Here is a 26,983-nt window from a genome sequence, read left to right on the forward strand (position 1 = left end):
TCTGAAGTCACAGGTCTTCAAGAATGACAGAACAAACTTTATTTAAACAATGATTATGATAGAGATATGTACTAAGAGGTGCTTAATAATATATAATGATTACCATGGGATTCTTCATTATTTTGGATAAGAGAATTAAAAAATAATCAGCAAATAAGTATTCTCGCATAGTATTCAAGTATTGTTCAAGACATAAGAAGTACAAAGCTTTAAAAGAAAAAATAATTACTTTATTTATCTCTACACATTATTTCTGTAGGAAAGGTAAAGTGGTTTTATTAACATAATTTTGCCAATCCTAATACTTTCTTAAATCAAATATTGATGAGATTTTTTTTCTTTTTAAATTTTTTTTAAATTATAGCTTTTTATTTTCAAAACATAAACTGTTGTGTCACAGTTCTCTTTTAATGTCCTGATCCAGTTTCCCTAATTGTCCAATTAAGTTACTCTGCCTCAGGTTATAACCATTCTCTTTTAATGTTAGGATAAAGGTCTTATATCTTAGACCTTAGGCTATACTTAATGTTTGATGGGATAAAGGTCTTTATCCATTTTAGACATCATTAGAATATCTGGAGCCTCTCCAGTACCATCCTTTAAGTCATCCTAGGTGCCTCCCCCCACCCCCCATTAGGTCAGCCCCACCCAGGTACCTCCCCCATTATGTCTTTGTTCTTGTTACCCTATAAAGAATCTTATGTATCTGACATTGGTTCTGGATTCTTTGAGACAATAGTCTTGTTCAGCCCTGGGACCAACCATGGATCTATTGGTCCCAGTAAATGTCTCCATTTAATAAATTCTATTTTGAATACTCTCTAATCTCTGTCTTGCTCAGTTTCTCCGGCATTACACATGGATAAGTTTTCAACATTAGCCCTTGCAAAATCTTGTGTTCCAATTACTCCCTTTCCCCCCACTCCCTCCCCTAGATGTCAAATAGTCCAATATATGTTAAACATGGGAGAAATATATGTTAAATGTAATATATGCATATATATTTATACAATTATCTTGCTGCACAAGAAAAATCAAAGCAAATAAAAAAATGAGAAAGAAAATAAAATGCAAGCAAACAACAAAAAGAGTGAAAATACTAGGTTGTGAACCACACTCAGTTCCCACAGTCCTCTCTCTGGGTGTAGATGGATCTCTTCATCACAAGATCATTGGAACAATGATGAATCAAACTGATGAAATTTCAAAGCCAATATATTGGAAATCTGTAGTAGGATTATAGTTTTAGGGTTAAAAGGGCCCTTGGGGGTCATCTAATTCAATGTCCTCCTCTCTAAAATAAGGAAAACAAAGAGAGATTAAATATTTGACCAAGGTCACAAAGAAATTAAGCATCACACTCAGGATTCCAATTTGAGTCTTGTGATTCCCAATTTCAGCCCTTCAAATGCAGTGTTCTTTTCCACTTTGAGATGAGTCACATTAAGCTAAGAACTAGACCAAATGCTTATGGTTGACTTTAAAAATGTCTCCAAAGAAATAAATTACTTCTGAACCAAAAATACCTAAAATGTTCTTTGGCATATTTCATAAATGGAAATTAGTACAATTTGTCTGTTTGATCAATTGCACATAGATCTAAAAAAATTTAAAAAGCATGGACCTATAGGAAAAGTGAGTTTGAACTCAAAAGTCATTTTTACTAATCACCTTCACTGTGTTGCTCCTGGGGATTGAAAAATGGCATAGTTCTTCTCTAGAAAGAGCTTATAAGGGATGATGAGACATGCACACAAATAATACAAATTTGTTGTTGCTGAGTTTTCAGTGTGTTCACTCTCTTTATGACCCCATTTGGGGTTAAAATATGGTTATGTATATACATGAAGTCAAACAAAGTCATATAAGAGATTCAAAGAGGTGAGAAGCAATGCTATTAATCAAGGGAAGAGATTGTACTGCATGTACTTGATGGATGGGAAAGAGCTACACTAGGTAGAGTTGTAGGGGACAGGATGCACTCCATGCCTAGAGGAGGGAATCTACAAAGCCATCAAGACAAGAATGGGTAAGATGAGAATGGGAAAAGTGAATCATTCCATATGGAATGTAGAATATATGAATGAAAGCATCATGAAATAAAGAGAAGTCAGAATGAGGAGAGCTTTGAAATGCCCTTGAAAAGAAGTTTTTTCTTTTCCTCAGCAGGTAATAATGTGGAATCACTAAAGTTCTTGAGAATGATAAATTCATGCCTGTGGGTAATGATATAGAAGGGAAGGTATAAACCAAGATGTTTAGTTTAAATATGGAATGTTGGATATACACAATTTCTCACCAAAGATAATATAAACAAATTTAAAAATTGGTTCCTTTTAAGAGAAACAGTGAAACACCTTGTGTAAGATATAACTCAGTGTGAATTTCAAGGCCACTTAAAATTTATTAGCAGCTGAAGATGGAATTTACTCTTAATGGATCACTGATATTAACTGGCCATCAGAAAAGACTGTAGCTGATTTCCAAGGCTTAATGATAAAATTACAGTGTTGGTCACTTGAAAGATGAATGATGAAAAGAATTCTGACATGGTAACCTTGGATGTAGTGGGTGAAGCATTTCTCTTCTAGGATTGTGATGTATAAGTATAGCTAATACAAAGTGAAAGAAGAAAGACTAAAGCTATTGAAAAGAAAGTAGCCAATTATATTGTAAGTTATTTTCTCTGGCAGTATGTAGACCCAGTTGCCAAGAGAATGAAAGAAAATCTGCTACAACATCTAGAAGCCTTTTTTATGTTGCAGATATTGAAAGGATACATGGTGGGCAGCTAGTTGGTGTAATGGATAAAGCACTAACCCTGAAGTCAGGAGAACCTGAGTTCAAATTTAGTTTCAGACACTTAACACTTCCTGGCTATGTGACCCTGGGCAAGTCATTTAACCCCAATTGCCTCAGCAAAAAAGAAAAAAAGAAAAGAAAAGATACATGGATTTAAAAAAAAATTAACATTTTACTAACAATTTAACATTGAATATATGACCCATTAAACTTGTGCAATAAAGGTTTAACAAATGGTATAGTGTATAGAGAGCCTGGTTTTGAGATCAGGAAGATATGGATTCAGGTTCCATCTCTCATATATTCTAATTTTGTGACCCTAGGCAAATCTCAGTGCCTTAGGAACTTCTCTAAAATGATTAGGCTTTTCCCCTCTATAGTATTTAATTTTATTGATCAATTCATATAAAAATAGTTTGTAGCATTCATTTTTGTAAGATTTTATGTTCCAACTTTTTTCTCTTTCCTTCCCAAGAAAACAAGCAATCTGATATAGGTTATACATGTACAATCCTTTAAACATAATTCCATATTAGTCATATTGTGCAAGAAAAATCATAACAAAATGGAAAAAAAGAAAAAGCAAACAAACAAAAAAGGTAAAAATATTATGCTTTGATCCACATTCAGTCTCCCTAATTCTCTCTCTGAATGTGGATGGAATTTTCCACCTTAAGTTTATTGGAATTGTCTTGAATAAAATGATTACTTTCACAGCAGTTGTGTGTCATTTTCATTGATAGAGGAAATAGCGTCACCCAGAAGTCCCCTATTCCAATGAATTTATAGCTTTAGTCCAAACCCTCCCCCAAAAACTTCAATGTAAGTTATCATAATTTTTAGTTACTCCCTAAATTCTCCTTAGGATTCTTTCTTAATTCATTCTCATTCATCTTTCTTCACATGTAATCATAATTGAGATACTAATTTCTACTTTATCTTTGATCCCATCATTTTAAAGTGCCTTCAAGCAGTTTGCCCCATAATCATCTCTTTATAATCTTCAGCCTTTCCCTATTAGTTTCTTCCCTGTTGCCTACCATCAAGCCCAGGTTTATTTTAAAAAGCTCCCACTTGATCTTGCTGTCCTCTGATCTTCCAATTTTTCATCCTGCTCACAGCCCAACTTCAAAAAAATAAAAAACAAACAAAAACTTTTTATTCTTGTTGCCTCTGCTTCTTATACATCTCAATCCTTAGCAATCTGACTTCCAACCTTATCATTCAATATCAACACATCTCTGTTTTTTAAAATGATTATTATTATTATTATTATTTTTAACAATTCTCAATATTCTTGATGTTTCTGCATCACTTGACACCAATGACCATTCTCTTTTCCTGGAATTCTCTTCTCTATGAATTTTCATGGAACTATTTTCTTGGTACTTCTACCAGACTGAGTTTCCATCTCAGTTTCCTTTGCTAGGTTCTCATCTGTATCTCATCCTCTAACTGTGTGTATATTCCAAGGCTATGTCCTGAGCTCCCTTTTCCATTATTAACTCTCTTTCTTGGAGACCTCATCAGCTCTCATAGGTTCACAGATATCTCTATGTATATGACACTAGATAAATAAAGTCAACCCAAGTCATCCTCCTCAGCTCCAATTCTTTATCACCAACTGACTAAAGGGCTTTACAAACTAATGGAGTCATAGGCATCTCAAATTCAACATGCCCAAAACAGAAATAATTATTTTTTCCAAAAAATTCACTCCTCTTCTGAATTGTACCTATTTCTATAAAGAGCTTCTACTATCCTTCCATTCACCCAAGTTTGTAACCTTAGTGTAGTCCTCAACTCCTTCTCTATCATCCTCCATAGCCAATCAATTGCTAACTCTTGTTAATTTTTATCACAACATGTCTCATATTCATCCCCTTCACTCTACTCATATGGCTACCCTGTAGTTCAGAACCTTATCACTTCTTCAGTTCCTTGCACATGGTAAACAATACTTTTTCATTCACTCCTTCAACATCTACAAAGTCAAAATAAATGACACTTGAACCATATGAAGAATGGGACAGGAGGAAAAGGAGTGTATTATACTGGACAAGTCATTTCCCCACTGGATCTGAATTTTCTTACTTGTGAAACGAGGGGCTAAATTAGATTTCTTAATTTTCTTCCAGTGTCAGAATACTTCAATTTTACTTCAAATAACTGGGTCTCTAATGAGAAGAATATTCCATTTACAAAGATCATTATTATTCTATGCCCTAGTTCCTTTGGACAACAAAATTCATTACCTAGTGGCCAATATTTTTGTGAAAAGCTTTTCTGAATTTGGCTAGTTTGGTTCTTTGGGCACAATTTTTTAGCTAGAACCATCCAAAAAGCCTCCTCAAGCTTAAAAATACTTGGAATCATACCTCTTCAACAGAGTCTCACTCTCTTCTACCTTCCTTGTACTGGTACCACAGTTATAGTCTCTAAAAGGTGAGCTTTTTGCCTTGGCTTGCAGAGAAACTGTCACTTCCAGCAGTCTACATCTACATCCTACTTTTTTCTGTCTTTTCCAACACTTCCTTATGTGTTGTCTTCCCCCATTAGAATGTAAACTCCTTAAAGGCAGAGACTGTTTTGCTTTCATTTATATGCCCAGCACTTAACACAGTGACTGGCACACAGCAAGTACTTAATAGATCTTATATATAATTTTACATGTAAGGAAACTGAGACTCCAGAATACACAGAAAATTAGCAGCAGAGGCAGTACTCAAATGAAAGTTTTGTTAATTTCCAGTGAGAACTCTTCCCACTACACCAAATGGCCAGAACTAATGTCCCTTTTATGAACATGATCTTTGAGAACCCAGTTTTGCTTCTTTGCCACTATGAAACAGAATGTCATTGAAGATGATTCTGTATTATGAGGGAAAAATTTTTCTCATATTGCAACCTGAAAACAACTCCTATTCAGAATATGAGTGGCAAAAGATACTGTATACTACAAGAAATAAAGTAGAGGGTATTTTCTTCCTTATAGTGGTGGGGAAAAGTAGCAGATGATTATATTGAATGTACTTAAATAGGGATGCTAATTTATTCGGTGACATGAGCAAAATGTGTTTATTTAGGAGCTATACATTTTAAATTTCTCAGCTAGACAGACTAAAAATTATAAGGGATTAGAGAGGCTAAAAATATTTTAATCCTCAAATATCAGTACTAACATACAACTACCAATTGACTCCTTCTGAGGCAAAGACTAGGCCATATTAATTTCCTTTCACTGGGCACATGGGTCACCAAAATAATAAATAAAAACCATTCAAGTATCTTGGCCAGAAATATTAAATGAAAATTTTTTTTCTAAATTTCAGCAACATTTTTATTTGAATTTTTACTTTATTGATCAGAGGTATCCATATATATTTTTAAAACAGTCATACATGTGCAAGACATTATTCTGCCTACAGAATATATACATGCTTATTTATCATACTAAGCCATGCTATACATTCTGTCACTGCCAAATAAAGTTCAAAATGATTATGCTTGGTGCCCACATAGATTCATAAATCACTAGAAATAGCTTGGAAGCGTCTGAGAGGCCCATAGGCCAACAGATTGAGAAGCACTGTTCCAGATTAGATACAAAGAACAAAAAAGGGTACATCTATAGCAATCTAATCTTTGACAAACCCAAAGATACCAACATTAGGGATAAAAATTCATTATTTGGAAAAAACTGTTGGGAAAACTGGAAATTAGTATGGCAGAAATTAGATATGGATTCACACTTAACACCATATACCAAGATAAGATCAAAATGGGTCCATGATTTAGGCATAAAGAATGAGATTTAGGCATAAAGAATGAGAAGCACTGTTCCAAATTAAGCTGATATCCCAAACAAAGCATTAGTCAGATAATTCTACATTTAAAAAAGCAATTTGGGGGGACCTATCATTCACTTTTAAAATTCTACATTGAACAAATACCAAATAAGATGAACAGGAAAAAAAAAAAAGATTGGCCATGGAGCTGTGAATCTATACTATTTTTTCAGTTATTTTCAAAATTATTTCATTTGTATGTTTCTTCCTGAACTTCCTTCGGTTTTCTTCAACACATTTTAAACAATGCTTTAATGACCCTCTTTAAAAAATGAATTTTTAACAAACTTATTAAACCCATTGCTAACTCCTTCTCCTCTAAGTTTCCTCCACAAAATGAAAGAAACATAAAATCCTTGTATCAAATATTCATAGTCTAGAGAAACAAATTCTAACATTGGCCATTTAAAAAAACTATCGTGTTTTACACTTTGTGTTCATCACTTCTCTATCATCAAGCAAAAACAATGTTTCATCATTCTGAATCCTCAGATAGCAATTTAAAGACTAAGTGAACCAGTGAAACTGAGAATCCAACTCCTGTTTCCTCATCTCCTTCCTAAGTGCTGGTCCTGAAAATTAACTTATGCAAACTGCCACTGACAAGAGTGTAACCATTTGGTGTGTGAACAACTCTAGTTTTTAATTCTGCCTAAAATCAATAAAACATACGTGACCAATAAAAACCCACCCTATATGAAATGCTAAATATTTGTTTCTTTTGTTTTCCACAAAAAGATATAGCTTGGCTTGATTACTAATCTCTACAGAACCAATTTCTTGAAATCTAAATGTTATGAGCAAGAATCTATCTGCCAATAATGGCACAAATGATATTCATCTTGCCATCATTTGTTAACATTCTCACTCCATTTTTTAATGTAGCTTCCCTTTCCTCTCGTAGTTGTTAATATGTCATATGGGATTTATTAAGTTTTTTAATATGCTAGGAAAATATTTCCTTTAAACTTACATGCCAATATTAGTTCCTGAATCAGCAGTATCCATCTCACAACTGTATAATCTAAGCCTACAAAGAGGGTGCTAATGCAATAAATATTTCATGTTAGCAAGAAGAAACTTGTACTCGAGCAGGTATGTACACTTCATGCTGGGACAATGGCTCTTTTGACAAGCACATGATGATGGGGAGGGTTGTGACCTGGTAGATTGGGCAATGGATTTTTTTGGTCCCCTTCCAGTTCTACTGTTAACTTAGATTCACAAAATTCTAAACTAGAATAGACTTTAGAGTGTGTCTAAATCCTCATTTTGCACGTGAGGAAATTGAGGCACAGGACACTCAAGTGACTTACTTCAGAGCATATGAGTAGACAACTGCTGGTGAGAAATTTACCTTCTCTACAATTTATAATTTTAGGGAGTTGTCTTGATGCAGAGAGACATTATCTGGATTTTCCAGAGTCATAGTCAGTATAGTATGTGTCAGAGTCAGATTCAATGACCTTTCTACCAGTGTAACAAGGCTGCATTTTGTGCCCTTTAAACATAAGGTGTATAATTATTCAGTCTCTCCTGTAGTGATCTCAGAATTAGTTGTAATGAGTTTTATTCTAAGGGAAACCAGTGACCCAATGAATAATAATATCAAGCCACGAAGGCCTTCTATAGAATACTGGGGAATAACAGCCCTTGCCAGACCCTCCCATCCCCACCAGTGTGCAACAAGCTGTCACATGCTGGTCTTTTACCAAGCTTTTGCTTACAAAGATAGACTATGAGAACAAATACCCAAGTCCCAAATAGCTACAGGCTATTAGATAACAACTATAGAAACAGCAATAGCAGAAGTTTTCTTGGTGGAGATAGACCATGTGGAAGTGACTGCTAATTATATGCTGGCTGTTTTATATTGAGTAACACCCCTATGCATACTCTCCTGAGCCCTATCAATAAGCAGCATCACCTGCATTCTATAGCATAATCTTGGAAGATGGATGGAGTTCAGAGAATCTCAAAGGTCATCTAATTAAATTCATACCCAACCAAGAATACCATCTATAACAGCAGATTCTGCGGAATCCACTATCAAATTTGTTGTTCAGTTGTGAATGACTCTGAACCCATTTTTGGGTTTTCTTTGCAAAGATAATACAGTAGTTTGCCATCTTCTCTACTTGAGGATACTGAGGTAAATGAAGTTAAGTGAATTGCCCAATGTAAATGTCTGAGTTAGTTATGTGTCTGAGACCAGATTTGAATTCAGGAAAAGAAATCTTCCTGACTCCAGACCTCTCATTCTATCCACTCTGCCACCTACCTGCTCCACTACGAAATAGGGAGGTCAACTTTTTAGAAGTTTTTCTTTGCATCAAGCCCATATTTGCCTCTGTCACACCGATTCTATTCTGTCTCCTGGACCAAGCAGATTAATTCTAATTTTCTGATTTAAAAAATGAATTAAACTTGGCAATCATCTATTTAGTGTGGTTTGAGGTAGAAAGCTCTATAGATATTACTACCTAAGTAAAAGTAAAAGAAGAGACATAAAGAGTTGTTGTGCTATTTTTTAAAGGATATATCATGGTGGAGGGGAAGGAAGAAGGTTCAGGATCTGTGATCAGGGTGAATGAGATGATGAAAATGGACAATGGGGGAAAAAGAAGAATTGATCACTTCTTTTTTTGCTTTTTCTTTTGCCAAGGAGAATGGCATTTAGATTGGTTACTAGAGAATAAAACGGATAAATAGAGATTTAAAACTGATAAAAGCAAGGGGGTAGAAAGGGTATATTGTAGGATTGGAGAAGGGCAACTTTTTGCCTTATTAAAAAAAAAAAAAAAAGTTGGAAGATAAAGTCTGAAAACAAAGCCCTTGAACTGAACTTATATTGAAGACAAAAATTCTAGAATGAATTGTGAAAAGAAAGGTGACTATCTAGAAAAGAAAATGATGATCACAGAAAATCATTATGGCTTCATCAATAAGTCATACTAGATCAGGAATACTAGAAATCTAATTTACTTTGATTTTAGCAAAGAATTTGACATAATATTGTGGTTTTTTTTTAAACAGGCAAGATGAGAATTTATAGGGACTAGATATGTCAAGGGACATTATTAAGTGGTTGGATTTTTGTTGTTTTTGCTTGTTTGTTTGTTTTTACAATTAGGTGAATGCAAAAGTGGCTAAACTTTTATCCCAATCCCAAATATTATTAATAAATAATTCAATGTCAACTTTGAAAGAGATCTTGAATGGTATGCTATTAGAGGAATCCATGGCTGGCCCTATGATGTTTAATATTTTTATTAATGTTTTCAATAAAAACGTAGTAGGCTTATTGAATTTGCAGTTGGTGCAAAATGGTCTTAACTGAATCAAGATCCAAAAATCTAGCTAAGCTAAAATATTGGGCCAAACTGTAATGTCAGAGAAACTGAGGCAAGATAAAAATTAAAGAGTTTTAATATTTTATTTGAAAAGGAGAGATTGTGCTGGGGGCATGATGCCCCCAGGGCATCTAGCAGCTAATGTGTGCTTTCCATGAAGTATATATGCACATGGCTCCAGGTTACTAGGGGGTAGACTGAGTCAGGGGAAGAGTCAGAGCACGGAGAGCCAAACGGATTATCAATCTGGTTCTGACAGGGTGGGTAGGAGGCACCAGACATTCGGATAAGTGGGGATCAAGAACAATGACAGGATTGGGGGTTAGGACCATAAATTCTTGATGACTTAGAAGGAGTTAAGAGCCAGGAAGTCTGAACTCCCCCTTATCTTGAGTTTATACATTTACAATTAGAGTAACTAGCCCTGAGTTATATTCGTCCTAATGAACTGGGAGTGGGGTGCAACTTAAGGGGATTGAGGCAGAACAATTAAGGAAAACTGAGTCAGAACAATTAGGGAAATTGAGGCAGGACAATAAAAGAGAACTGTAACACAACAAAACTTAATAAGATGAAACTGAATAAGAATAATAAAATCTTATATTTGGATTTAAAAAAAAATCAACCTTGCAAGTACCATATGGGAGAGACACGGAGCTATTTATTACTATAGTTTACCTGACAACAATTTAGGGTTCTCATTGAAAATAAGTTCATTAAGAATAAATTATGTAGAGTAGAAGAAAGAAAAGCTATTATGATCTTGAACTGTCTTAAGAAAGGGCAGATAGTCCTCAGGCTTAGGGACGTGGCAGCTCTGCCATCCTCTGGTGGTCAGAACATTTCTGGAACACTATATTCAGGTCTGAATGTCTCATTTTTAAGAACAATGATTGACTGATAACTTGAAAAAAACCAGGGGAGAGCAAGTGGCATGATGAAAGGGATCAAGATATGAGAGTATGAATTAAAGGTACTGTGGATGCTTAGTTTATAGGTAAAGAGACTTATGGGAGACTTGAAAATTATCTTTATGTATAAGTACCATAACTAGAAGAGAAATTAAATTTGTTCTGTTTGGTCCCATAGAACCCAATGAGAATCAGTGAGTAGAGGGTGAAGAGAAGCAAATTTAAGTTTATTATAAGAAAACACTTTCTAACAATTAGAGTTATCTGGAAATGATCTAATTTACTTCAAGAGATAGTGGATTGTTACTCATGAGGTATTCAGAAAAAGGTAAGTGGCCACTTCTAAGTTATAACTGAGAGTTATTCTCTCAGTGTACAGAGATTCTTATTCCAGTAAGGGGGGGATTAAATGACTTTAGAAGTACCTTCTAACTCCTAGATTCTCTGATATAAATACATAAAAGGGACAGGGAGAAAGCTGGAGAAAGAAGAGGTGGGAGGATAGAAATGGGACCTGAATTTCTAAATCAACTCTACAAATTTCAACTCACATGAAAAGATACACATAAAACACAAGTAAACATATGAGCGTGCAGAAAGAAGAAAGGGAGAGGGCAAGATATGGAAAAAGAGAAGTTACTGAGGAGGACAGAGAGAAAAAGAGGAAGAAAGGAAAAGGAAGAGGATGAAGGGAAGAGGACAAAAGAAAGGAAACAAAGGAAGAAGAGGGAAGGGAAGGAGGAGAAAGAAGAAGAAATAGGAGGAAGAGGTAAGAGGAAGGCAGAGGAAAATCATAATGAAATTCTTTCAGGGAAGTTATGAGAAAAATGTCAGATATTTCCTCTATAACTAAAACTCAGACTTTTAATACAGTGGCAAAGTAACAACTATACTACATAAAGAGATTTAGAATGTGCCAGGCAGGGGATCTTAAACTTATGTGTCATAGATCCTTTTTGAGAATAATGTTTTTAAATAACTGAAATACCAAATTTCAGTCAGAAAACTATTGAAAATAGGATGTATTTTTCCTCCCATTCAAGTTTACCTACCCCATGAAACATATCCATGAACTGTAGGTTAAGAATTCCTGATCTAAAAGATAACTTGCAGTCTATGCAGCAAGGTACATTTTTAATATTACTTTTGATGTATTCAGTAACTTTGCAGATGTTAAAGCAAGAGTTGGTATTGCCATCACTCAAAAATTCATAACTGTATCCCAAAATAAGCAAATATTTTGTTCTACTACTCTGTTTTTAAACTGAATCAAGAGATTGTGTTGAGAATTTTACTGTAGAGGTAAAAATTTTAAAACTTTGCCCAGAACCTAAGTTATTAAGTACTATGATCATTTTAGAGAAGATCCCATTTCTAAATGTATTTTTCAAGTTTGGTGTATAACTTGATTTTTTTAAAAGTTAAGATGTTTATGTTTTTCTTTAAAAAAAATTTTTTTAAGTAAAAAATCAACTCTTTCCATATCAATACAGTAAAAATTATGATGCTTTTAAAGTCATCCTATAGAGGTGCTATCTCAAATAATCAAAGGTATTTTTCTAAGTAAAATATAACCCTAAAAATTATTTTTAAAAATAAAAGGTAAAAAATATCAAGGGATATACATTTTTACTAAAGAAGAAAGGGTTGAAGGCTTGGCTGCTACCAGATTTTAAGCAACAAATATTAAATATTAAATAACAAATATTAAAGCTAGCTGGTACTAGACAAGAAATAGAAAAATATATTATTAAAATAACCTAGACAAGCAAGATCTAGAAACAAATGTGCATAGTAGTTGACCAAAAAAAGAATGGCAATTACTAAAGGTAAGAATCTTTATTCAACTAGAACTTCTGGGAGAATTGGAAAGCAATTTGGCTAAAAATAGTTTAAGATTAGCATCTTATACCACATATCACAATAAATTCCAAATGCACAAATATTCTAAACATAAAAAAATTGTACCAAAAATCTTAGAAAAGCAGGGGAGGTTATATCTGTCATAACTATAGGTAAAGGAAAAATCATAACCAGACATATAACTATATAAAATTTAAAAGCCTTTGCATAAATAAAATCAATCCAGCTAGAACCAAAAGAAAAGATATGGATTGTGAAAAAAAAAAAAAAGCTTTACATTCAATCTGTAATAAAAGTTAAAAACCCAAAAATATATAGGGAAGTTGCAGAAATCTAAAAAAAAAATGAAAAGCCATTTTCCAAATAAACAAGAGAACAAAGAATATAAACAAAGTTTTCAAAATATGAAATAGCAATCCCCAGTAATCCTCTAATGTCCAGTGACTAAAAGAATAAAAAAGATTGGAAACTCAATGTTAGAAGGCCTTGTAGAATTCCTTACTTCTAGAGTTGTGAATTGGTTCAATTATCCTAATAAATAAATTTTCCTTGTATAAATTACTATACTCTTGAAGAAGAGATACTATTTCTGGGACTCTGATCCAAGAAAATTTCTGATTGCAAGAAAAAAATCATGTATGTATGCTGAAACACATAGAAAGCAGTATTATTTTGTGTTAGCAAAAAGCCCAAAACAAAATGTGTACCTGATAATAGAGGCAGGGTTGACCAAACTGTGGCATATGAATATAATGAAAAAAACTACATACATCATTATAAGGAATTGCAAATATGAAGAATTCACAGAAGCATGAGAATACTTACATAAAGTGATTCAGGCTGAAGAAAACAGCTAAAAAAACATTATACACAATTACTACAATATGAATAAAGTCAACAGCAAAAGACAATAAAACCCAAGACAATGGTGCAAAAAGAATCATTCACTTAACAGTCTTCAATTCTACTTGCAAACATTTTTAAGGCATAAGTTCTGGACAAATTGCTCAACCTCTCAGACTCAATTTCATCAACAGTGTAATGGTAATAATAATGAGATAATCTGTGTAAAGCACTTCTAAACTAAGGCTCCATAAGTATGACTGTAAGTAAGGGCAGTCATTATCTTAATGGAATTACAGTGCTATAATACTGAAATTAAATGACGCACTCTTTCTATTAACAATCACATTGTTTTCAGGGAATGAACTTATATGTTTGGGTGTCTACAAAGGTGACAATTGTTTTAAAAAGCAGTTATATTGGTGAGTTTAAACAACTATTAAATCAATTTGTAGGTATTTACTGAATAGCTACTATATGCTGGGGAACCCATAAGAATAAGCAGAAATCACTGCTCTCAAGGGGCATAGAATCAAATGGGGAAAGGAAATTAACATCCATAAAAACAGAGAAGTTTATGGTCTTGATTGTAAATGCAAGAGGAATTTAGAAAAGGGAGAGATTAGCATTGGATGCAAGAGGAAGTACTCAGAGGAAGTCAGGTTTGAGATGAGTCCTAAAGAATAATAATTTATTTTTAAAATTTAAAACTATGTCATGATTTTTATTAACTATCAAAGAATATCTAATGATCAAGTCCAGCCCATATTATTTGTTATATATATTAATATTATGGTGATGATACTGAGAAAATTACTCTTAAAAGTTGCTCATAAGGGCAAGTCACTTTTAAGTTATTAAGGAGAGAGCTCCTTTTAGAGCATGTGCCCATTTATTCACATTTATTGAAATGCAGGCTGCCTGCCAACAAAGGGTTGAGAGAGACCTTTAGCAGCAAAAGCAGCATTCGGGTACTTTGCAATATGGATTGTAACAGACATGGATCATGGCTAGAATTTCAATTGTCAGAGTTGAACAGCAATCCCCCAAAGAGTTTTCTAGGCCCTCCAATATAGCATAGCAAGGAAAACATGATTCTTCTTGGCCTGAATAAGCATGCTAAATACGATAGATCTAATGCTTTATAAATGTCAGTTGGAGCCCTCCTCCTGGAACATTAAAAAACCATATCTCATCAAAATCTTAATCCTGCTCCCACTGATTCTGAAACCTGTACTAGTAATGGCACCAGTGTCCTGCAGAGAAACTGTCCTTAATGGATGATAATAAGAAATGGGAATTGAGCTTCTTTTCACTCATCACTGCCCAAAAGCACTAATTTAAGTAACTTGCAAGCATCCCCTTGGTTGCAGTAACCTCCCTGCTGGAAGTGGGGTCTCTCTGATTCAAGCCTCCTCTACCGCAAAATCATTTTAAGTATTAAGAATCATTTTCCTTCCATGCTATTTTGATTGGGTCATTTCTGCTAGCAGAATCCTGTAGCAAATCATCATTTTTCAAGTAGGTAGCCAAAAGAGACTTGAGTAATCAAATCAAACCAAGCTTTAAATCCCTGACCCTAATTAAAGATATTTAAGTTTTTTCTGTCTTTAGTATCCTCCTCTCCTCCATTAACTTACCTCTTTAATATCATTTACTGGATATTTCCAGTACAGCTGAGTATATTCTAGACATTTAATTGAGAACTGTCTTCTAGAATATAGCAAGAAGATGATCTGAGTTATTGGATGTGGGAAGAAAATAATAAGAGCCCTAGTCCTTCAAAACCAACATTATTATGCAATATTTATTATGCAACAATAATTGTATAATATAAAGATAATGAGAAATTTCATTTGAAAAATGAGACTTTGTCTTTAAGATAGTAGGAGTTATGAAAGACTATTTTTGGTCTACAGAGATTCCCTTTAATTCATCCCCTCTGTAGCTAACTATTAAGAGCAGAGTCCAACACAGCAGGAAAATCAATTTTCCCCACATCCTCACCTACCAATTAGTGCACAAACCATTTGAGAAGAAAAATCACCTGAGAAGAATCATTGTCCTGAAAGAGTAGTACAGTAGAATAAGGGCTGGTTTTAGAGATCTGCTACCTATAGTACAAGTCCCTGAAAAACTCTAGGTCTCAGTTTCCTCATTTAAAGAAACAAGAGGATCAGACAAGACAATCTCAAAAATTGCATCTACCTCTAAATATGTAATCTGATAAATTATTGACAAGAGGTACCAGAAACAGAAGGTAATCAGGAACATAAGCATTATTGTCACCTTGTGAAATCAAAAGGACACAAGTGGCAATTGGGGATGAAGGTGACATTCAAAGACCTTCATAACCCTGCCAAATTCTACTTCTCCAGTCTTTTTATGCCTTGCATACTCTTTGATTCATTGTCAATGTTCATCTTGCTGTCCCACAAATAAGACACTCCAATCTCTTAATTCTGGACATTTTCTCTGGTTGCCTCTCATGCTTGACATGCTCTTCTGCTCAAATCTACCTCCTGGCTTCCTTTGAATCTTAATTAAAATCCTGTCTTCTAGAGGAAGCCATTTCTATCATCCCTTAATTCTAGTGCTTTCATTCTTCTAATTACTTTCTATCTATTTTATAACAGACTGTTGGTACATAGGTGGTTTTTTGTTTTTTTGTCTCATTCTTCAGCGGAAAGTTCCTTCAAGGGCAGGGACTGAATTTTGCTTCTTTTTGTATCACTAGCACTTAGTACAGTATCTGGCACATTGTATGTGCTTAATAAATGCTAACTGATTGACAGATATGTTAAATCTTTTGTTTTCACCATTTCCAAATATGGAATATTAGTTCATCATGTCACAGAATCATATATCCAGAGGTAAAAAGACCCTAGAAGTGATTTAATCCAGCTCTTCCCTTTTAGAGATTAAGAAACTGAGGTCCTTACTACCCATGGACAGTAAGCAAAGGAATTGACATTCAAATTCACATTCTATGACTCCACAACCAGTATGCTCTCTCTGCCCCCCTCTGAGAGGAGGGCCAGGATGGAGTTGATGAAGACTTTTAATACCACAAGCTAATCATTTTTAGACCTTCCTACTTGGATATAAGGGAATGAAGGCCCAGGAAAAATAATGTTTGTATCTCCCACCAGTGATCACAGGGGAATTCTTATGACCTGGTGCTTCATCCTTGATACTTCATGACCCTTTGGTTAGATAACTTTTGTAATGTTGTAAACCAAGATGAAAGGGGTTCCCCTACCTTCCTGAATGGGCTAGGGAGCTCTTTAAAGCTGAAAATACCTCTGGCATTTATTCATATTCTATTGCCTCTTCTGAATCCTAATTAAAACTATTTTAAAAAAATATGACTTGTGAGTTTACTAGTTTAGAAAAGTCAGGGAAAAGGAAAGTTCCTCTATCAATTCAAAGCTAAACCTGCCAGCAACTTTCAGTCTTATAAAAATTAGCTGGAGCATTAAGTGATTTGGCTAGGGAAACATAGTTTTTATGTATCAGAGGCAGGGCTAGTTCTCTGGCTCTGAGGCAAGTTCTCAATCCATTATGTGACATCTGCCTCTCTTAATGCAGTTATTTATGTGGATCAACAATAATAAAAATAATAACAATAACAGGCCTGGAAGGGATTTGAAAATTATAAAATGGTTGTAATGAAGGACAATTCAGACCAACTCAGCTAATCTCCTTATAAAAGATCTACTGTGGTCTCACAGCTCATGTTATGGATGGATGAATTATAAATTTCCATGGTGTCATTAGCAGATCAAGGGAAGTCTGACGGTTTGTGTTGGTTCAGCCAAGTGGGTCCACCCTCAGTCTTTCAGGGAATGGAACCATCTTGTCCAGTTTTTGAAACAAAAGTGGCTTTGTTGAAAGCTGTCACATGGATTTTTCTGTTTGAATCAGCAGGCACTAAGGTCTGATTCTACATATTTAGAGAACTTTCTTTTAACTTCTGTGAGTTATTAAGTGTGGTTATACTAATACCAGACAAAAGAGATCATGATCCACCAAACCACAATTTATGAACTGAAATTCAAAAGAAAAAACTGTAACCTGCTGTAAGGAAACAGAATTTTAAAAAAGTTTTTTTGGTTGTTCCCCTCCCCTGATTGGTCACTGAACAAAAATTTTCTTTAGGCCCTAGGCATCCCAGTGGGAACATTGCTATTATAAAACATTATTTGTAAACAGTCTGAGATTCCCAACAAAAATCAAAGTGAGAAATTTATCAAAAGATCATAACATATTTCTTTGCTCCTCCTTGTTTCCTGTACATCAGTTAAGCAAAATTGGAAAAGAAATTTACCTTTCATGACTAATATAATCAAGTTATCCCTTCTTGGATAGTTCATTTTTTAAAAATAGCATATTATTTTCAAAATATATGCAAAGATGGTTTTCAACATTGATCCTTGCAAAAGCTTGTATTCCAAATTTTTCTCCCTTCCTTCCTCCCCACTCCCTTTTCCCATACAGCAAGTAATCCAATATAGGCTAAATATGTGCAATTCTTCTAAATATATTTCCACATTTATCATCTTGCATGGTTCATGTTAATTTTTTTAAGGATATAAAGTCCTGAAGAAGAAAATGTATGAATCTAGGAGTCCTTGTCTTATGCAACATTGTATAGATTCTAATATACTATGACAAATCAATCAATAAATATACTGGCTCCCCACCATGGTACAATGTGAAAAAGTACTGGCTTTAGAGTCGTAAGACTGAGGAATAAATTAATCAATAATGAATTGACAAATATTTATTAAGCACTGTACTGTGTTGGAGATACAAAGAAAAGAAAAAGGAAGTCACTCACAGCCTAATAAAGAAGAAAACATTCAAACTATCAAACTACATTTAAACTATGTAAAAACAAGCTACTAAAAGATAAATTGCAGATAATTAAGAGAGGGAAGGCACTAGAATTCAGGGGTATAGAGAAAAACTTCCAATAGCAGGAGAGATATTATTGTTAGTCTCTCATTTATAAAGAGGATCAATGATATCAAGAGGATCAGTTGACTCATGTGGAAATTGAATTTAAGTGAGGCAAAGTTGCACAAAGTCATCAGTCTTACTTTCCCTCCAGAGTCACTGAAATCCAGTGGTAAGACAAAAGTCAAGACTTTTGATCTTCTGGGATGCCATAGATGACCTTGACATCTTTGATGTCTGAAAAAGCTCTAAGAAATCCACAGTATCTCTTTTAGTTGCTTTCATGGCTATTGGAATAAATTGTTCTCATCTGTCTATTCTAATGGGGGGAAGTCTTCACATGCTTGGGATAGACATCACCTCAACTAACCCTCATCTGCTGAGGTATTTTCATCAGGGTGTGTCCAATGAGCATACTAAAGCTTCTTAGAACCAGAAGGGAAAGTTGGGTGACAGAGGGATATCAAAGGGGGATAAGTAGCCCTGAAAAGGACTCAGCAAGTCCTCAGTTAAATGAGGCTAGTTCTCCCTGGACACCCACACAATTTAGATGGGATCTGAAGGAAGCCATGGTAGCTAAGAGGAAGACATGAGGAGGGAGAGAATTTCTGGCATAGAGGACAGCCAATGAAAATTTCCAATTAGGAGATGGAATGTCTTGTTCCAAGAACAGCAAAGTCACTGGATCACAGAGGATAAGACAGAGTATAAGGTGCAAGAAGACTGGACAAGAGAAGGGCCATGAAGGGCTTTGAATGCCAGAGGATTTTATATTTGAACGCAAGTGGTAGGAAGTCATTGGATTCTATTTGGGATGATGGTGATGGTAATATGGTCAGATCTGTGCTTTAGGAAAATCACTGTGATAGTTGACGGGAGGATGGACTGGAATAGGGAGAGAGTAGGCAGGACAATGAGCAGGTTATTTCAATAACCCAAGAATGAGGCAAGAAGGGTCTACACTCAGTTGGGAACAGTATTGGAAGAGAGAAGAGGGCGTGTGTGAAACGTCTGGTACCTTTGTAACGGTGGGCAAGTTATTTGACCTCCATGGGGATTAGTTTCTTCATTTTTAAAATGAAATGGCTTTATCTGATGGTTAGAGATCTCTACCATCTCAATGTCCATGATACCATGATATTTATACATGTGAAAAGCTCCCTGAAATTTTGTTGCAGAGGATTATGGAGGATAAAGATAGAAAAGTTCTGTTTGCCATGCGACCCTTTTGAATAAATCTTTTCAATAACACAGTATTAAGTGCCTTTGGTTGACTTAACCAACTTCTTTCCCATTTTTCTTTTCTTCTTTCTTTGCTTCCTTCCTCCCTTCCTTCTTTGCTTCCTCCCTCCCTTCCCCCTCTCTTCCTTTCTTCTATCCTCTTTCCTTCCCTTTCTTTCTTCTTCCCTTCTTCACTCCCTCCTTTCCTTTCTTCCTTCCTCCCTCCTTCCCTTCTTTCCTTTTTCCCTCTTGCTCTTCCTTCCTCCCTCCCTCCTTTTGTTTCTTCCTTCCTCCCTCCTTCCCTTCTTTCCTTTTTCCCTCCCTCCCTTCCTTTCTATTTTCAGAAGTTACAAGTCAATTTCTCTTACATTCCAGTTCAAAGCTAGTCATGTAAAATCTCTCAAGAGAAAACAGTATAGTGAATTAGAGATGAAAATTAAGGCTAGAATTTCTTTTAAAGTAAGGAAAATAAAAGCCTAAAATTTTCTGTTTAAAACTTTAGTTATAAATCATTAGGCAGGACTGAATAATACTTATATGCATAAGGTGAAAAACTGTATGTGTGTGTGAAGCTTTTTTCTCTAAGTACATTTAACCCTTTAAAATAGTACAAATTTAATCCATTCTATTTGAACAATAAAAGTACTGGTCAGCTGTTTCAGAGAAGGGCATACACTGGAAGCTACACCTACAGATTTTGTCTATTGCCAGAGCTCCCCAGTCTTTGTTTAACAACAAGAGTGTGGATCACATTTCGCTTTGTTTAGATCAATAAACAGAACAGTATTCAGGGCAACTACTGTAAAATCATATAAAATAGTGGATTTTTCCTGCTTTTGTCTAGTCAGATACACAGAGCTTTAATGATCAAGGAGGCTCTGGGAATCAGATAAATAATTTCAAGACTTGGCTTTTAGCAGAAAATTCTTAATTCCAAATGTCTCTTACCTTGAAGGACTTCCATTGGGAGAACAGTCCAAGCATTTTCCAAATAGGAGATATAAATATAGCGAGCTGTATTGCAGGCCAGGCCAATATACAGAACCCTAAAAAAATTTTAAAAAGGAATAAGATGAGGCAATATAAACTAAGATTAGAGTTTGAAGCACAACATGTACAAGCATTATTTATTTATTCCAAAAACTCACCAACAACAAACTCACCAAAACAAACATTCTAAACTTAGGCACTAAAAACTCCTGGATTTAATCATGAAATCCCAAAAGGAAGAGCATTGCCTCTAATATATCTGCCCTCAACCTTTCCAACATGCTTGTTAATATAAAGGGGAACATCTTCTTTCCTGAAACTTAATTAGCAGCTAGGAGGATGCTTTTTAAAAGGCAGTCTGGGCATTCTGCCATCAGTAATGACATTACTGGCTTCAATCCAATTGGTTGTAGGGTAAATATGCATAGAACTGTAGACAATTCACTAGACAGTAGGAAGAGCATTATTAAAATGAATATATATATATGTATATATATATATATATGTATTATTCACTTATATACAATACCTAAAACAGTCATGCCACAGTACAGCAGAAAGAATGTTTGATTTGGAGTGAAAGGATATGGGTTCAAATCCCAGCACGGACATGGTGAACACTCAGTCACTTAGCTAATCTAGACCTCAGTTTCCTCACCAGTTGAATCAGGAGGTTAAAGCAGATGACCTCCAAGGTTCCTCTTCCAGCCCTAAACTATGAAGCTAGTAAAACCACTCACCAAAAAAGTTTAATTAAACTTTTTTAAACTTCTCACAATGAATTTAGATTATCTAGTGAACAAAATCTGTATCTGAAAATTACAAACTTACTCTTGTTTCTATAATCAATAAATGTTCAGAAAGTTTAATTTTTTTAAAAAGCCTTATCCTAATTACCTAGGCTTACATAATTGCTTAAGAAAAACTTTTACTTGAATGTTTCTCCAATTCTTCATTCCCCCTAAACATAGAGTTGAAAACCTATCCAATTTTCAACCAGACCAGCTGGTTTCCAAACAGGTAATAGCTGGAAGGTTAGATTTAATTTCAGGAGAAAAACTCAAGCGGTTAAAATTCAATCCTCATGAGCAAGATTCTCTTCTTAGCTCGTCTCTAATTTCTGCTGGTTTTTTAAAACTCCTATTATTTTCCTGTCTTTGAGCTTGGAAAAAAGAAGCCAGTAGATCCATAGGGAAAGCTGAGGCATGTATAAGTAATTATTGTTTATTATTCAGCTGGAAATTGTATAAGGAAATCATCTCTTTAGACATAATCTTCCCTTCCTAGCACAGAGCCAAGGCATGGAATCAAACTGAGGCTTTTGGCTAGTAAACATTTAAATAAATGGCAAGAAAAGAGAGAAAAGGAGAATGAGTTATATAAGAAGGGCTATTGGACAGGAAAAAGCTGTTTCAGAGAACACAGGTGTGCTTTCTGAGGGGTCACATGATGTATAAATGTAGTTATCCCAAAACAAATATCACATCCAGTTCTTTGTACTTTGTGTGGTTTGAGCAGAAGATAGCTCAAACCTGCTAACAAAATGTTCAATTAGCCAACATGGGTTAGCACACCAGAACACCTGACTTGTAAACTTTCCCTTGCCAGGAGAGCATAAACCTAAAAGATAATAAAACAGTCAATGCACACATATTTCATTGTCTCCTCTCAACTTTCAAGTCAACTTTCAGGCTAACCTCTAAATGGGTCCAGTTCAAAAGTAGCTATTCCCTGGCAATAGTTTTCTCTTAGGCTATTAGCAAAACTGGTTTTGCAACCTGTTCCTTCCCCACTATATCCCTTCCCACTTTTTCACAACACCCATCCTAAATCTTTTTTCTAAGTCTCCCCCAGGCTCATGGTTGCCATGACTATGACATTTCAATCTAGGCCACAGTCCAAACCTCTGACCAAAGGTAACCTGCTTCAGTTTATGACATGGCTTTATCTATACCTTCAGCCCACAATCCATAGACATTGACACCTTGAATTATTTTATCTGTGAGGATTATGATCAATACACCAGGGGGCTTGGAGCCCAGTCAATCCTTCTTTTCTTTGTCCTCTTTTCCCATTTCTTTTTTTCTGATTGAGAATATTGTAGAGGTGACCTTCAAGATTTTTGAGAAGGAAGAAGTATCTAGGTGCTCTATTTTCTGACCAAGGTTATAATCAGATCCTGAGAAAAAACCGAATTATATAATTGATGATGGGAGGAGGTATGGCCCCTACTCCATGCCAAGAGTTTTTATTCTAAAGTACATATCATCTTGTTTGAGTCATTAAAAAAGAAAGGATCGGCCCTGATGCATAACAAGGCACAAAGATAAACATAAAGATCTACTGTGCAGTAACTGAGTAATGCTTCAGCCACCATGGGCTCATCTTAAAAAAAAGAAATAGATTTTATGAGTTGTTATGGCCCAAAAACATACCTATCAGTTGTCAACTTTTTGGCATGAACTTCAACCTAAGCTAATGTAATTCAAGCAATGAATTATCACAGTTAAACCTTTCCAGTTTGAGAATTTACACACCACCAGCAAGAACTTTGAAGGATCAGTCACCTCCATACCATGAGGGATTATAACAGGATTGTAGTGAGCAATTACTGCTACAAATAGCTCTCATTTACAACTTACTCTTTGCACTTTATAAGGCACATTCTCCACAACATCCAATGGATTTGTAGTGTTAGAATCATTACCTAATTTTATAAATGAAAAAAAAAAATTAAAGTTCGTTGTGATTAACTGACAGACCCATGACCACATGACAAGTAAGTCTCTGAAGTCAGTGCTTATTCCATTATATCACAATTACTCCCTTTTTTGTTAACCAAGCTCAAAAAAAAGAAAAAAAAATCTACTTTTGGTATTGTTCACTTTTTTGAAACTGGCAACTATTGTAAACTATATATTAGAAGAGGATGTGTTAAACTATTTACATACAAGGAACCATTTAAGAGATCAAGTTTCTAAAAGAGTTACATGAAAAAAATTTTTGAGGGGCATTCTATCACACAATCTCACTAAGGGGGGAAAACAATAGTCTAATGAAACCTGTAGTTTTAAGAACTGTATCAAAAGTTTAAGAATTTTTTTTTCTTTTTACTCATTAGTGCATTTCTAATTCTAAGGGAATTTTTGGATTTTGGCTTAACAGAAAATTTTACTATATTGAAAATCATATAGTTTGAATAGGCAGAACACTATTGTTAATGGAAATAAGAAAAATTATATGTATTGGCAAACAGAAAGAGATCTAGAAACATCACAGGACAGTAAAAAGAATGAATGCATGTCTTCAAGCACTCGTGACTAATGCCATTATTGTAAAGTTAAAGATAAAGTGATTGTGGTTTGGAGGTAACATTGCCAGGTGCAGTTTTGTTTACCTGGGAGAATTCTAGCCAATGGGAGACAGAGCAAAAATAATTGTGTGAAACAGGGCCATTTAACCAGATGATACTACTCTTTGGTACCTTCCCTCACCAGAAACATGATAGACCATATAAAAGCCATAGAGTTCTAGTCTATTTATATAGTGTAGTTGGGTGGCACAATGGCAGGTTGGTGGTACACTCTATTCTAGTCTGTTTCTCAACCCTGCATAATTGGGAAGATCAATAACAACCCCAGTGAATGATTCCTGAGCAAACTATATTCAATTTGACATTGATACATGTTTGTGTAACATTTTGCGAGAACACTATTAAGCTACATGTCATTTCTGTGGCTATGACACAATGTGACAATGAGTTAATATAGAATGTAGAATGTAGAAAACTGGCTTTTCAATTTATCTATTTATGTTTTAATAACCATTTTTATGTTAATGGTTTATTCTTTAAAAGGGTTAAAGTGAAAGCTAAGCATTATTACTGATTTTGATGAATTTCTTATTTTACAGTCCTAAGATTTTTCCCTCTAAGCCTTTACAAACTAACAAGTGGTTGACAGTCTAGTAATCAAGAAGAACACAGTCATGCATAGCCTTGTTGTTGTTCAGATGTTTGCAGTCATGTCTGACTCCTCTTGATCCCATTTGGAGTTTCCTTAGCAAAGATTCTGTAGTGGTTCCTTCTCCAGTTCATTTGACAGATTGAGGAAACTGAGGCAAACAGGGTGAAGAGACTCGCCTAGTTCACACGATTAGTAAATATCTGAAGCCACATTTGAACTCTGGATCTGGCACTCTATCCAATGAACCACCAAGCTGCTCATTGTGCCACCCAACTGCACTCTAAAACCATAGCTCACATTTTAAGGTGTACAAACTACTTTTTTTGCAACAACTCTTAAGTTTTTTATCTGTTTTCTTTGTCCAAATCTCCATGATTCTATCTCCCAGAGAGGAACTTCTACCAAAAGAAAATGGGAATTAGTCATCAATTTAAAGTCTCAGTTAGGTACCTACAGGCAGGGTCGTACTCCCAATAGTATCAAGATCTGAACTTGACCATTCCTAATTGAAGGCAATTCTCTGTCCTCTCGGGTATTGTCTCTATATTTTTACTTATAAATGAGAAATTTCAGTCCCAGGATAGTTAAATTACTTGCTCATCTATGTTCTCACAGCCATGTCTCCCAAATTCTCAAGAATGGAGGTCTTTTTACCACACCATACTGCCATACCTATAATCTGATTAATATTAGAAAATCAGGACTATCCTGATCACAACTCTTTTTTTGTTTTTGTTTTTGTTTTTTTGGGTAATTTGCAACAGCCTATTTATGTCCATCCCTGTTGGGGTTCCCACAATTTTTTTTCAAAGACAGTAATTATGATCTATAAACATACAGAATCATCAGAAGTACACTTATATAATAAAAAAAGATGGAACAGGGGCAACTAGGTTGCATAGCAGATAGAATAAGAACCTGGAGTCAGGAGAACTTGAGTTCAAATCCAGTCTCAGATATGTAGTACAGATGTATCATTCTGGGTGAGTCACTTAACTCTGACTCAAAAAACCAAATCAAAACAAAACAAACAAAAAAAACTGGGTCTTTGGTTGAAGGGGCTGTATGGGATTACTGAAGTCCTATATGATTTACAACTTAGTCTGCAACCATAGAGTTGTAACGAATAGAATGTCAGACCTGGAGTCAGGAAGACTCATCTTCCTGAGTTTAAATCTGCTCCCAGAGATTTAATAGTTATGTGATACTAGGCAAATCACTTAACCCTGTTTTCATTTATCAAATGAGCTGGAGAAGGATATGACAAATCACTCAGTTTCTCAAACGGGGTCATGAAGAGTTGGAAAAGACTAAAAAACCAACTGAACAGTTCAGTCTGCTGCTCTCTTCCTATTATTTGATCCTAGGATCCATTGATTATTTAGCTAAGAAACAAAGTCTAAATTTAAATTTTCAGCAATATTTCACAAACAAGGTGCCATAACTTCCAGAAGTGATAGAAATGTGGATGAAGCTAGTTAAATACAATGAACACACCTGTGCAGGGGTAATGAGGTCATTATCAAAGATTTTAAAAAATGTTATTTGGTAAATATCCATACATTATTTTTACTCATCCTTTATGACTGTTTCCAGTTTAGAATAAACAGACCATTTAATTTGGGAGAATAAAGGTGGAGGTGGGATGGAAGGTATTAACAGCAGTTATCTGTTTAGGTTTAGAAGAGATATAAGGTAGAAAATTGTGAAACTCAAAATAATCAGATAAAAATCATAGTTGATATTAAGCCTCCTAAACAAGACTATGTAAACCCTCCTGTCCCACAAGAAGTGGTTCTTTGCCTAATTTGAGACCATCTTTGAAATTGCAACCCATGGCAAATGGCCCTGCCCTTTCTATTACCTGATTAGCTTCCTTCTCAACAAGCTGCTTGTCTGCGGCTCAGAGCACTGGACATCCAAGATATATTGCTTGACATGTCCTTTTCTAACTCCCTCTTTTCCTTCCCATAATAGATAAATAGACTATTCATTAATGATTCATTTATAATGTAAATATTAACACTCAGTTAAAGCAAAACACACTCACCTTTCTCAGGCTGCTAGCCCAACTACTATCTTTGAATTATAGCCCTAATTAGCTAATATTCTAAAATTCTAATTTTAGAAAAATCTGTTTTCCAAGAGGAAATGATGCAATGGACTCCCCAAGAGAAGGGTCCTGTTTTTTAAAATTGTTTTTCCAATGATGGTTATGAGTAGGC

General features: G+C 34.9%; 1 protein-coding gene across 3 annotated transcripts in view; it reads right to left on the reverse strand.

Annotated features, from left to right (window-relative positions):
• MFSD6 (major facilitator superfamily domain containing 6) overlaps positions 1 to 26,983 on the reverse strand; it is an 87,611-nt gene that overhangs the window by 11,550 nt on the left and 49,078 nt on the right. For all 3 annotated transcript variants that reach the window (XM_074302843.1, XM_074302844.1, XM_074302845.1), the window contains one exon: positions 20,752 to 20,849. In XM_074302843.1, the coding sequence (XP_074158944.1) occupies positions 20,752 to 20,849 (98 nt within the window). The remainder of the gene's footprint in view (positions 1 to 20,751; positions 20,850 to 26,983) is intronic.

The sequence above is a fragment of the Sminthopsis crassicaudata genome, chromosome 3 (assembly GCF_048593235.1).
Source record: "Sminthopsis crassicaudata isolate SCR6 chromosome 3, ASM4859323v1, whole genome shotgun sequence".
Classification (NCBI taxonomy): domain Eukaryota; kingdom Metazoa; phylum Chordata; class Mammalia; order Dasyuromorphia; family Dasyuridae; genus Sminthopsis; species Sminthopsis crassicaudata.